Source organism: Oryza glaberrima, chromosome 5, assembly GCF_000147395.1.
Source record: "Oryza glaberrima chromosome 5, OglaRS2, whole genome shotgun sequence".
NCBI classification, from domain to species: domain Eukaryota; kingdom Viridiplantae; phylum Streptophyta; class Magnoliopsida; order Poales; family Poaceae; genus Oryza; species Oryza glaberrima.
In genome coordinates this window covers 628974-641297 of record NC_068330.1, presented here as the reverse complement: position 1 = coordinate 641297, position 12324 = coordinate 628974, and the positions used below count along the sequence as shown (strand labels likewise).

Here is a 12324-nt window from a genome sequence, read left to right as displayed (position 1 = left end):
TTATGTGGGTAGGTAACCCATTTATGACTTGTAGTCTTTCTGCTTATGACGTAGCACTATTCTGGCAATGCATCGTGAACCGATATATATATTGTTTGCTAATACACGACCAATTAATGTTTATAAAAAAAGTTTTTCCGTCATCCCATTTTAAGGACTCACAGAAATAGCTTGGATAGTACTACAATCTCTTTTATACTGTAGTACTGGTAATTTACGTTAACTGAAGAGGAGTTATTGAAACAAAAAATAGGATTAAAAAGGTACTCACTACAATGGTCGTTCTATTTTTTGCACAATCATCTCATCGGAGTGGATAGTGTAGCCTTTTTTAAGTAAAGATTTTCTTTAAGACAGTGTAAAAAATTCCTGGACAGGGCCTTACAGACAAGCGCGTGCACACGTGTCCCCTTATCCACCCGGATGTCATGGAGTATATATAACCCCCTCCCTCCACACACTGCGTCAACCGTCAAGAGAGAAGCATTCGGAAAGAAGAGAAGGAAAAAAAGAATTTTTAGAGAGAGGAGGAAAAAAAATATCCCCAATCCCATCATCCCTTCACCCACCCGCACGCGTCTCCTCCTCCTCCGATCCGAGCTCCAGATCTGCGGCGCCGGCGACCAACCTCTCCGGCGGCGGGGGCGGCGGCGGAGATCCACGATGCCTTCGTCGGAGCAGGGGGCCTCGCCCCTGCGCCGCCTCCTCCGCGTCGACGCCCTCGTCCTCCCCTCCGCTTGCTCCCACCGCCTTAAGCCTTGGTCTCTCCATCCCCACCTCCTCTCATCCTCCTAACGCCATCCAATCTCTCTTCTCCCCGTCTCTTTCTCCTGCTCCCCGTTGCCCTCCCATTTCTTCCCCTTTTCTTCTCGTAGCTATAGGGTGATACACTTCTCTGATTATTGTTGTTGTTCTTCCCGTGCTGATTTGGATTTAATTACAAGTATTTGTGTTGGATCGGTTGGACGCGCTCACTCGGTTTGGTTTGGTTTGGATTGTATTGGGTTGGATCGGATCGGATTAGCCGCGCTATAGCGTCAGGGGATCAGCTCGGCTCACTGTGGTTTTTGAGGTGTTAGGGTTTGAGTGCTAGGTTGTCTGCTTGATGGATGGTCATTCCTGTGGTGATCTCGGGAGAGTGTCGGAAGTGATATCCGACGGCACCTCATCGGGTAGCGCAGACGGCGGCAAGAGCCTGCCTGAGAAGCATTCTGCGCTGGCTGATGCTACTTCTGGAGTGGCGGCGGAGAATGCCGATAATTTGTCACAAGCTGGGAAGTACATGGATTTCTCCAGTACCACCAGCTTGGGGGTGAAGAAAGGCTTCCAGAAGTGCATGACGTTTCCGCCCTCTAGCGGCGAGGCACAACAGCAGCAGGGTTCATGCTGTGATGCAGATAAGAATCCCAAGGATGTGCCAACCTATGAGCGCTCCGTGTCACTGCCCGTGAGTATCTAATCTTCATAAACAGCATATCATATATAAGAAATTGGTTATATGTTCGGACTAATAGTTATCCTCTTAACCTTCATTAAGTGTATTTGAACTCAATTCTAGGATGTTGTTCTTATAGTGATAGTTGCTGCAAAATGGTTTCCAGCTGCTGGCTGGGAGTAGCTTATGTCTACTTTAACTTACCAAATTTATGTTTGATTTATATTCATTCTGAACACATGGTTTGATCGAAACGCTTCAATATCGTTAATATCCATACATTATTATCTTTTGGTTTTATTCTCCTGTCATCTAAAAGCAACAATATATTGAACCACTTGAAAAAATTATTGGAAAAAGCTCTGGTTGTTTTTGCACTATCCATAGAGTGTCTCAAGTCCAAGACTTGGAATTGCATAGCTGGTCTATATTAGCCAATGCCTTCTTTAAATGACACCAATAACAGTAGGATTGATGTTAACACTGATCAATTTGTTGCATGTCATAATAATATAAATTTGGACTTAATTGCCTGAGTTGATATTTCTTGTGGTAATGTAAATTTATCGCTTATTATTTATGCTATATTTAGAAAGCGTGCATCAGATATGAATGCTATGATATTCTTCCATTCTTTCCTGTTGCTCTTATTATAGGTAAGAGATCAAATAAGCATAATGTTATTGGTATGTTGCTGAGATGAATAAATTGCTATGCTTGTCCTTTTGATGTTACCACATCCATAGTACTGCTGAAGGCATGCGTGGTATACATCTCTATGCATATATATGGTTATAGTTGGGATTTGATGGTGCAAGCAACCAAACCAACATTTCTTTTGCATTTGAAATTGATTAGTATATTCTTCTCCTCACGTTGGCCTATTTCTATTTGTCTCGTGGAACCTTGTGGCTATTAGGAACGCTTTTGTTGTTATTCTGTTATTAACGTTGCCTCATTTTCCTTCGCAACAGCCAACTTTGAAGATCATATCTGCTATGAAAGGAAGCCGCCAAAAGAATGGGATGGCTTCACCAACTGAAAGTCGCCACGTCAAATGGGCCCCTGACGTGTATGACCCCCCAGTGACATCTGTATGTCATTCAGTGAATAACAGCTACCAGCGTCGGTCCAAATCCCGGAAGAAGGACAAGAATAAGCAGAAGCAGAAACAAAAGCAAAAGGGTAGGTCCAAGAAAAACCACCAGAATGCTATCCAGAGTTCAGCAGTGCTCCAAGCTCCTGGGTAAAATTGCTTTCTTCACTGCTATTTTGTCATCATCACAAAACATGCAAGTAAATTCTAATTGATTAATGCACAGCGAATTTGATAGGCTCAAGGATGCTGAAACCACAAGTAGTAATTCAGCACCAGACGATCTCAACAAACATGAGACCGATATATTGGATTATGGCATCAGCAGTCAAGACGCCAAATGCGGAAGCAGCTTTTTGCGTGAATCGGCTGCTAAAATGCATTTCTCCACTGCTGAGGCTTCCTGAAAGAAAGGAAAATGAGTCCTGCAGATTCTCCCTTGGTATGTAAATATGATGGATGTGTAGATAAATAAAATCCAGTTTGTTGTTGTGTTTCCTGCTGTGTGAGGCGTTAAGAGAACTTCTGGCGTGCTTTGATTTGGAGCAGTTACCATGACTGTTGGACTGGTTTTTGTATGTATTGATGGACAAAGCTAGTAAGCATTAATCTATGAGCCGCAGTTGTTTTCCTTGATCAATGATTATATATCAGCTGCTGTTGTATTGGTTATAGTGGATTCTGACTTTCTGATACCATTTCAGTCTTCACCAAATCAGCAGGCTCAACTACACTTCTCCTGCCATTTCATCATCAGAGGAAAAAGGGGAACTATATTCTCCCTGCTTTATCGTTACAATTGACCCACAAGGTTGGCACGCTACCGAGTTCTCGTTGATGATCAGACAAAATTATCTCAAATAGATCCGTATGTTCAAAGAGGATCCGTACTCCAATTTAAATTTGATACTAGAGATATTTCGGTAAAGGCGGAATCTTACAGAAGAATTGCATCATTCAACATAACAGACGCCAGCGAGAAAGAATCGAACAGCGATGAGATGTCATGATCAAACGCAGAAAGGATAGCCTTATCATTGCACCGCACATAGATTACAGCCTTACACCGTCCCTTAGATAGGAGTAGTACTAAGATGATAACAAAGTCATAACCCATTGCCTCAGGGGAGCTCTCTAAATTCTCATCTGAAGCTCATACTTTTATAGGTAGCAGCATCAAAACAATGCTCAGTTTGCACGGCCTCTGATCACGTCGAGGCCAACCTCAGTTGGATCGGTCGCCTGGAGCTCCACCTGAATGCCGTCGAGCTCCCTCTTGAACCTGTCCTTGGAGCTCGCGTAGATCATCTTGCTTCTCACGCGCGATGTATCAGGAGACCTTCGCCATTGGCATATAATATCAATCAGCGAGAGTTTCTACTACATTTCAGGTGATGTTGTAATATTGTGAGAAGTTGATAAGAGAGACGCAGAAGTAGTACCATGCAATGAAGAATATCTTGCTCTTCTGGCAGTTCTCCTCGGTCACGAAATCGTAGTCGAATATGGCGTATCTGCATTCGTTGGCAGGGAGGCTAGCGGCAAAATCGTCGTAGTTCAGTACGGGCTCGCCAACCTTCTCCACGACAACCATTTTCTTCTTCTCGTCTATCTTGTAAATGATGAAGCGGTAGGTCCTCTTTGCCTTCAGCTCCAGGAACTTGAGCTTGCACTCATCGTCCACAGCCATCCCTGATGCTGCATTCGCCTACAGGTAACAACAAGGCAGACAGTCAAGCTAAATAAATTCACCATTGCTCGTTACATATATTAATATTACAGTTGATACATTTGTGGAAGTACATGATGTGAGAGCAACTAATTAAAAACAGGGGAGGATGCAGAAAGCAGTAAATGATTTGTCCATGACTATTTATAGTAAGATTGGCTGTAATATTCAATCTGAATTAAAACACAATTCATTGCAAATGCCTGGCAGGATAAAGGCTGTCTAACAAACTGAATTCCGTGACAGGATCTACTATGTTGATCGCAAGCTCGGCTGGCGAGATGTCCATATATCACAGCCTGATAAGTAATGAACACTTCACAGGTCCACATCAGACAATGATAATAATGCTTATGGAGAACAAAAGGTTGATAACGTGACTGAGGACCAAACATCAGGGTGAAAATCGCATAAATAGTTAATAACAACATGATGACTGGTCATGCATATTCCCTTTCACGCATCTCGTCATCAGTTAATTAAGCAAGCCTTTTTAGGCATGTCGTATGAGCAATGATGACTGGTCATGCATATTCCCTTTCACGCATCTCGTCATCAGTTAATTAAGCAAGCCTTTTTAGGCATGTCGTATGAGCAACAATCAATAGAGACATGCGATTCACATACGACTAGTAGGCAAGATCCCGATTCTTGCTTGTGGACTTTCCATACCTGATTACTAGAGCAATGCTGTGTGACAGAACAAACATAACTCCTTCAAATAAAATCAATAAGCTTTTCAAGAATGTTAGGTGCCCTAACACCTACGGCCCGTTTGGTTGGGGGGAGTTTTTAGAAGGGATTGGGAGTTTAGAGGGATGAGGCTATTAACTGTTTTGTTTGATTGGGAGACATGGGAATTTTGGTGGGATGGGGATGGGGAATTGAGGAAGGAACTCCCTCCTTTTCAATACCTGGGTAGGGGCAGGTAATTGGGAGGGAATTCCTCCTTTACTTCGCCTAAACAAATCTCAGCCATCCATTTTCACTAATGACCTAATCTCCAACTAAACTCCATGTCAATTTCCACCACCTCTACCAAACAAGAAACTGGGATGAAAAATCAAATTTCCATCTTAATCTCACCATCAATTTCCTTGTGTAAACTCCCAATCCCCTTTCCTCAAGATGCCAAACAAGCCGCTAAGGGTTTCCTGAAGAAGCAATGGGAGCCACAAGCCAGGTAGTCGCCAACTACGGCCGCCCCCCATATACAAAATCTTTGAAGGACCAGCTAAAGGTTAGGCTCAGCTAAGGCTGGATATAATCCAACTATATACTCTACCCAACAAAAATAATAATCAAGAACTCTAGCTGTACGGCCTGTACCATCCATGGCAAAATTGAAGGCACCTGCTTACAACTCCACATGTTCATTCATCACTATGACACCGAATCGATACTGAACTTCGCGCATTTGGAACAGATCTTTGTTGCTAGGGAAAAACTGCCAACACTCTAGCCGAATAGTAGCACTAAACGGATGCAAGGAAAGTAACCAGGCAGCAATAATTTTTCTTTTTTTTTTTTTTTGAAAAAAAAGCAAGAACACTTGTGGTATTGTGAATATCTCACCAACGAACACACACTAAGATCTACAACAAACGTGTGACGAACAGATTACGAATCTAAGATAGAAACTACTGTGCGCATACGCATCAAGAACCAGCAGGCGGGCAAACAGTCCTACTATGTACAAGATGACTAGCTGGTAGATGAGATGAGATGAGATGAGGCCGGAGGGGGTATACCATTGCGGGCGGCGCGAAGGGGACGGATTCGCCGGCGACGAAGGAATCTAAGCAAAGCGCTCGCGCGTCGATGGATCCCTTCTCTCTCTCTGGAGCTCTGCGCTTGGTGTGGGTGTGGGAGGTGGTGGTGGTATTTGTGTTGGGGAGTCGCGTGGAATGGACGCTCGCTTGCTCGCCGCATCTCCTTTTCTTTCTCCTCTTCTATTATTTTCTTTTCGGTGGCACCGACCGACCGCGGGCCCACCTGTCATCCACTCACCACATAACCTACCCGTGTGTTGGGCCCCACCGCATCTTTTCATGGGCCGCCCTTTCTTCCATCGGGCCTCCCCAATACAATCCACTCATTTCGGCCCATGGTGGTGGTCTCATGTTACATACTATACGAGTATGAGAGTATCCCAATTTCAAAAGCAAAGTACACAGTTCAAATTAATTTTTGAAAGTAATTTGAAGAACGTTATATACAAATTACAAACGTGTAAAGTACTTAAGCTTGCATGATACTAGTAGCAAATCTGGCTTATTTTAATTTTTTTTCTGCCATTCGATTACAAGCTAGCTAATTAAACAGGAGTAATTTATCTTTATCACCATCGTCGTCATCATCCTAGCTAGTGAATGATTTTTCTGTGTTTTTATGGCTCGGCCATGTCCTTGTTGCCGCCGAGCTCGCCGTCGTCGTGGGCGTGGCCGTCGACGACGACGGACACCGGCAGCTCGTCGGCGTTGCTCATGTCATGCTGCTGCACCACCAGCACCGACGACGTCACCCCGTGCCCCGCCGACGCCAGCGCGTCGCCGATGGGCCCCAGCTCCGGGTGCTCCGCCGCCCGGACGGCCAGCTCCGCCACCATCGCCGACGGCAGCCGCCCCTTGCCGACCACCACCAGGCCGTACTCCCGGCTCTTCCCGATCGACACCACCTCCTCGATCACGTTCCCCACCACCACCCTCTCCTCGTACCTCACCATGGCCCCCATCCTCTGCCGGAATTCCGCCACCGCCGCCTCGTCCAGCTCCTGCACCGCCGTGTAATTTCATCAACCTCATTAGCTGTTCATGATCATGGCTGCGCCATGGATGATGATGGGATGTACCTACCTTCTCCTTGTGGGTGTCGACGATGGCCGTTGAGAAGGTGTAGCTCTTGTCGGCGTTCTTGGTGTTCGACGGGCGCAGCGTCACCTCGGCGTGCTCCTGGCTACCTTCCTTGCCGTCGACGAACCGCACGACGGTGACCTGCACGCCGGGGTGCTCGGCCATCCTCCCGGCGAGCTCGAGCGCCTCGCGGTCGTCCGGCCCGCCGAAGAAGACGACGCAGACGCCGTGCGCGACCTGCTCCGAGCTGACCTGCTCGCCGCCGCCGAAGCCGCGGTCGACGAGGACGGCGACCGAGCAGGGCGCCTCGCGCAGGATCCTCCGGTTGACGGCGCGCCACTCGGGGCCGAGGTCGTCGCCATGGCCGTGGCCCGGGTGGCGCTTGTGGAACGGGAGCACGACGAGGGAGACGCGCTTGTCCTCGGCGACGGCGGCGACGTCGTCGTGGATGGTGTGGAGCGCGGAGACGGCGGTCATGGGGCGGACGTGGACGTGGCCGAGCTGCGCGTAGGTGTCGAAGGCGACGTCGACCTGGTCGCCGGCGCCGCGGCGAGGGCGGAGGAAGGGGACGCCGTTGCGGCGCGCGGCGCGGGCCATGAGGATGGAGGAGGTGCGCTCGGTGAGCTCGACCATGCGGAGGATGTAGAGCTTGACGAGGCGGCGCGGCTGGGTGTGGCCGCGGATGGTCTCGATGAGGTTGATCAGCGCCGGCACGTCGTGGCCGCCGTGGATGCAGGCCAGCACGCGCAGCTCCTTGGCGCCGGCGGTGGCAGCCGCGGACGGGGAGGACGGCGCGGAGGGGCCATGCAGCTTGCGGTGGTGCAGGCGGCGGCGGCCGGCGTTGCGCGCCGGCTTGTAGATGGCCATGACTGTGGGGGTGGTGATGAAGGTGGTGACCAGCGCCATTAGCACCAGGATCGCAAACGTCTCCTCGTCCAGCACCTGTGTTACACCAACACACAAAACATTACTCTCTCCAGATTATGAGACGTTTTAACTATAATAAAGATTAAACTGTTTTAATTTTAACTAAATTTATGAACAAATATAGTAAAATTTATAATAATAAAATAGTTTGATCAGATCAATAAATAAATATATTTTCATAATAAATCTGTTTTGGGTTGAAAATATTACTACTTTTTTCTATAATTTGGTCAAACTAAAAGCTATTTGACTTTAGCTAAAGTTAAAACGTCTTATAAATTGAACGGAGGGGTAATATTTTGCACTCGTTTTGGATGCATTTTTATTGGTTCAAAATCCATATCTTGGATGGAGCCAAAATCAAAATCAAAATGCATAGTTCCCAAAAAAAAAAATCAAAATGCATGGCATTGACTTATTTAGTGCCACGTCGCCCTCGGTTGCATGACTGACAGATGGACGGCGGAGCCCTCAAGCCCTGAATGGAGCCCACCTGTCAGCGACTTCACGCCGCTCATCTTCAAGCTCTGAATGGTGCAGTTTGAAGAAGAGGCTGCTTTTTTACTGCACCTATACATTGCAACTCTGGATGGTCTACGGATGGCAAGCATCATCAAATGCAACATTGAACTTTGAACTCTTGGCAACAGTGTGGTCAGTGTGTCCCACTTCCCTATGTACTCTATTCAGAAACCAGAAGAGAAGATTCATGTGGATCAGACTACCTTTGTTGTTTGCATCTGTGAAATTCATTCATACTTCCAAAACCAAGAAAATTTCTCAAAAGTCACAGGAAACAGCACGTCTCAAAAAAAGAAAAGAAAAAGAAAATGAGGAAAAAAAACAGAGTGTAGAACAGCAACAGGAAGCATGTAACAGGTGACCTCTGCTTTTGTCCTCACAAGAGCCTTTCTTTTGGCTCCTTCCATTTCTCATTGCAGGGCAACTCAACAATAACTTTGACTCTAAAAATGGAGAACTAATTCAACAAAAATACCTCCTCTAAAAAGATACTCCCTATGGTTCTATATTAATTGACGTTTTGAATAAGATTGAGGTAAATTTTTTATAACTTTGACCATCAATAACTTTAAAAATATTTAGTTTAAAAAAACTAGAACAACATATAAAAATTTCTCTTTCAAAGCACTACAATAAAAGTAAAAATGCATTTATTTATTATATATATCATAATAGAAAAATAAGGTCAAAAATATATCTTGTAGACCGTGTCATTATCCAAAACGTCAATTAAAATAAAACTGGAGGGAGTACGTAGTATGTAATTCAGCTAAAACACCTCTAAAAAAATCAATAAAAAACCCTCTAAATTTAAAATCAACAAAAATACCTGTAAAAATAAAATCAACAAAAATACATGGTACTTACTGCTAGTATTTTTTTAGATAATTGTATTATACTTGGTATTATACCAGTAGGTAAATTTGTACATGTATGAGTAGAAGAAGAGGAAAATTAGAGGCACCTTGCGTTCTCTGCCAATGTTGAGGACGATGAGCTCGACGAGGCCCTTGGTGTTCATGACGACGCCGAGCACCAGCGCCTCGCGCGCCGACATCCCGCACGCCATGGCCACCGCGAACGTCCCGACGATCTTCCCGGCGCACGCCGTCCCGATGACGAGCGCCAGCATCCCCCACGCCCCGCCGCCCCGGATGGTGGCGACGTCCGTCTTGAGGCCGCTCGACGCGAAGTAGAGCGGCAGCAGCAGCTCCGACACCAGGTCCTCCACCCTCTCCGTCACCCTCCCCGCGAACTCCCCCTCCTTGGGCACCGTCAGCCCGAACACGAACGCCCCGAAGATGGCGTGGATCCCGATCATGTCCGTGGCGAGCCCCGACGCCAGAACGCCCGCCAGCGTCGCCGCCACCCACACCTCGCCGCCGCCCTGCCCGTCCGACCGCCGCGCCACCCACGCCATGGCCGGCTTGACGAACACCATCCATATTGTGACGAACGCCGCGCCCGACAGGAGCACCCAGAGGGAGACGATGGGGCTCCGGTGGTCGCCGCTGCCCGAGATGGCCACGGCCAGCGCGAGCAGCACCCACGCCGCCACGTCGTTGAACGCCGCCGCCGCCAGCGCCGTCTCGCCGATGGGGGTGGTGAGCAGCTTCAGCTCGGCGAGGATGCGCGCGAGGACGGGGAACGCGGTGATGGAGAGCGCGACGCCCATGAAGACGAGGAACGGCGCGTAGCCCGCCCGCGCGGCGCCCGGGAGCTCGCCGCGGAGGACGAAGGCGACGCCGACGCCGCACGCGAACGGGAGCGAGATCCCCGCGGCGGCGATGGCGAAGGCGCGGCGGCCGCTACGGCGCACGGAGCGGAGGTCAAGCTCGAGGCCGACGAGGAAGAGGAAGAAGAGGAGGCCGAGGCTGGCGACTGACTCGAGCACGGGCGCGCTCCAGGGCGGGAAGAGCGCGCGGAGGTAGGCCTTGTTGCGGCCGAGCGCGGAGGGGCCGAGGAGGATGCCGGCGACGATCTCTGCGATGACCTTGGGCTGGCGGAGCGGGCGGAGCAGGAGGGCGAGGAGGCGGCTGAGGAGGAGGATGAGGAGAGCTTGGAGGATGAGGAGCGGGAAGGCGAAGTGGAGCGGGTCGTCCCCCTGCCACACGCCGTTGGACGACGTCTTCACCGTCGCCATCTCCGCCTCCGTCACCGGCGAGGACATCCCCATCGGCGAAATGCGGCGGCGGCGGCGGCGGAGGAGGCGAGGTCGAAGAAGAGGAGGATTTGAGTTTGTATGTAGTTGAAAAAAAAATGAGAGCGCGCGGGTGTCTCGTGCATGTGATGTGACAATCACTGCCTCTGGGCCATATATATATAAGCGACTCTGTTTTTTTTTTTCTTTTTTTTAATCTATACGATAGGAGCTTGTCGAAAGTCAAAAAAAATAACTTAAAAATGGAGAGATCAAAATCAGATAGCTTTTTTTTTTCGTTAGAGTTTTTACTTGTTTATTTAAAATTAAGAGTACTTGCGTTGAAAGTAAGTGCCACATCGAATGATAAAAGCTTATTATAAATCGTAACGGCTAAATCATTTTTTATCTCTTAAAAAGTTAATAATGAAAAAAATCACATTAAAAACATCAAAATTGCTAAATGTTAGCTTTGACTTATTTTTATTTCTTTATATGGCAATCGACTAGCCCTAATTCTATGGGGCTGTTCCACGATATATTTAACCATACTATTCTTTTATAAAATTATTAAAAAAATTCTTACATTTAGTTTGTTGTCAAATTTTGTTAAACACATATTAAATTATGTTAAAATTTTAATAATATTGTTAACTTATAAAAATTTAATAAGATTTATTTTGACAATAACCTGAACAACCTTCTCCCACCTTCTCAGCAGTCAACCACAAACAAGCAACAGGTTAATAATCTAGTATTCTAGTAATAGGGAAAATGGGACACGTGGCACGCCGCTATAGCCCTCTAGATTTGAGTTGGAGACGTTGCCCAGTTCCCCTGCACCACCGGCGCCACCTCCTGCTTGCATTTTTTCGTCGCCATCGCAGTGCGCCATCTATCCATCTATCGCCTATTGCTTTTTTTTCTTTAAAAAATAATAGAATAGAATATCCGGACTTTACTCAAAAACCTACAGCCTATTATTATAATGTAGCACTCTAAAGCAAGTGTAGTTCAAATAAAATTAAAAACACCCAACTAAAATGCCACTGATTTTCGTCTTTTTAAACATGTGTTGAAAGGTGTGAGCGTAGTGTTACGGTGTAATGGTTTGCGTGAGTCGGTGAGTGTGCGTCTATCATGTAACTGGGAAAAGAAAATGCACCGATGATTCCTTTGGAATACGTTGGTTTTACAAGATTTTCATTTTCGTAAAGTTTACTAGTCCAAATCTCAGAAAATCTGTTCTAGATGACGCCTTGGTTCACGTAGGAGAGCATCATCACCAAACTGATACTATTAATCTAGTTAACTATATCTGCCACCAACAGTGAACTATATCCGCTTGCATCAGAAAAGTAATTTATCCTGCATCATGGAGCAGATTGTATACTAATATTGCTCACCGATAAGATTATCCGATTCCCGAAATTAAGTAAGATTAAACTAGCCATGTTATTCTGGCGTCGATCGACCAATTAAGGCGTGATTACCAAATTGTTGAGTGACGATCGAACACGAGAAGCATCTGTCCACTTCCAAAATCTATTCATTCAACCATATATTCATGATTGTTTCACCTCAATTTTCTTTTGACCTCCCATAAAATTAATTAAAGCGCAG

General features: G+C 46.8%; 3 protein-coding genes across 4 annotated transcripts; 1 reads left to right on the top strand and 2 right to left on the bottom strand.

Moving 5' to 3' along the window:
* Nucleotides 1-473: 473 nt before the first annotated feature.
* On the top strand, nucleotides 474-3171 carry LOC127773261 (uncharacterized). 2 transcript variants are annotated; one of them, XM_052299297.1, is made up of 3 exons: nucleotides 474-1447; nucleotides 2410-2681; nucleotides 2770-3171. In XM_052299297.1, the coding sequence occupies exons 1-3, from the start codon at nucleotides 1106-1108 to the stop codon at nucleotides 2936-2938; spliced, it is 783 nt and encodes a 260-aa protein (XP_052155257.1). In that variant the 5' UTR covers nucleotides 474-1105; the 3' UTR covers nucleotides 2939-3171. The 2 variants fall into 2 exon arrangements, with proteins under 2 accessions (XP_052155257.1, XP_052155256.1); XM_052299296.1 differs by having other exon boundaries at nucleotides 2758-3171.
* A 362-nt stretch (nucleotides 3172-3533) lies between these two features.
* On the bottom strand, nucleotides 3534-6179 carry LOC127773262 (actin-depolymerizing factor 7). Its single transcript, XM_052299299.1, has 3 exons — nucleotides 6012-6179; nucleotides 3974-4239; nucleotides 3534-3870 (listed from the first exon to the last, which is right to left on the bottom strand). The coding sequence occupies exons 1-3, from the start codon at nucleotides 6012-6014 to the stop codon at nucleotides 3720-3722; spliced, it is 420 nt and encodes a 139-aa protein (XP_052155259.1). The 5' UTR covers nucleotides 6015-6179; the 3' UTR covers nucleotides 3534-3719.
* Nucleotides 6180-6443: 264 nt separating this feature from the next.
* LOC127773091 (cation/H(+) antiporter 20) lies at nucleotides 6444-10835 on the bottom strand. Its single transcript, XM_052299106.1, has 3 exons — nucleotides 9526-10835; nucleotides 7116-8054; nucleotides 6444-7033 (listed from the first exon to the last, which is right to left on the bottom strand). The coding sequence occupies exons 1-3, from the start codon at nucleotides 10735-10737 to the stop codon at nucleotides 6650-6652; spliced, it is 2535 nt and encodes an 844-aa protein (XP_052155066.1). The 5' UTR covers nucleotides 10738-10835; the 3' UTR covers nucleotides 6444-6649.
* Nucleotides 10836-12324: the final 1489 nt, after the last annotated feature.

Bases quoted from the DNA above. Each gene is read 5' to 3' on its own strand.
- LOC127773261 (XM_052299296.1), top strand. From the start codon at position 1,106: ATGGATGGTCATTCCTGTGGTGATCTCGGGAGAGTGTCGGAAGTGATA. The intron at 1,448-2,409 runs GTGAGTATCTAA...CCTTCGCAACAG, and splicing joins AGCGCTCCGTGTCACTGCCC to CCAACTTTGAAGATCATATC. The intron at 2,682-2,757 runs GTAAAATTGCTT...ATTAATGCACAG, and splicing joins GCAGTGCTCCAAGCTCCTGG to CGAATTTGATAGGCTCAAGG.
- LOC127773262 (XM_052299299.1), bottom strand. The intron at 3,871-3,973 runs GTACTACTTCTG...CCAATGGCGAAG, and splicing joins AAGATATTCTTCATTGCATG to GTCTCCTGATACATCGCGCG.
- LOC127773091 (XM_052299106.1), bottom strand. From the start codon at position 10,737: ATGGGGATGTCCTCGCCGGTGACGGAGGCGGAGATGGCGACGGTGAAG. The intron at 8,055-9,525 runs GTGCCTCTAATT...GGTGTAACACAG, and splicing joins ACATTGGCAGAGAACGCAAG to GTGCTGGACGAGGAGACGTT. The intron at 7,034-7,115 runs GTAGGTACATCC...ACGGCGGTGCAG, and splicing joins TCGACACCCACAAGGAGAAG to GAGCTGGACGAGGCGGCGGT.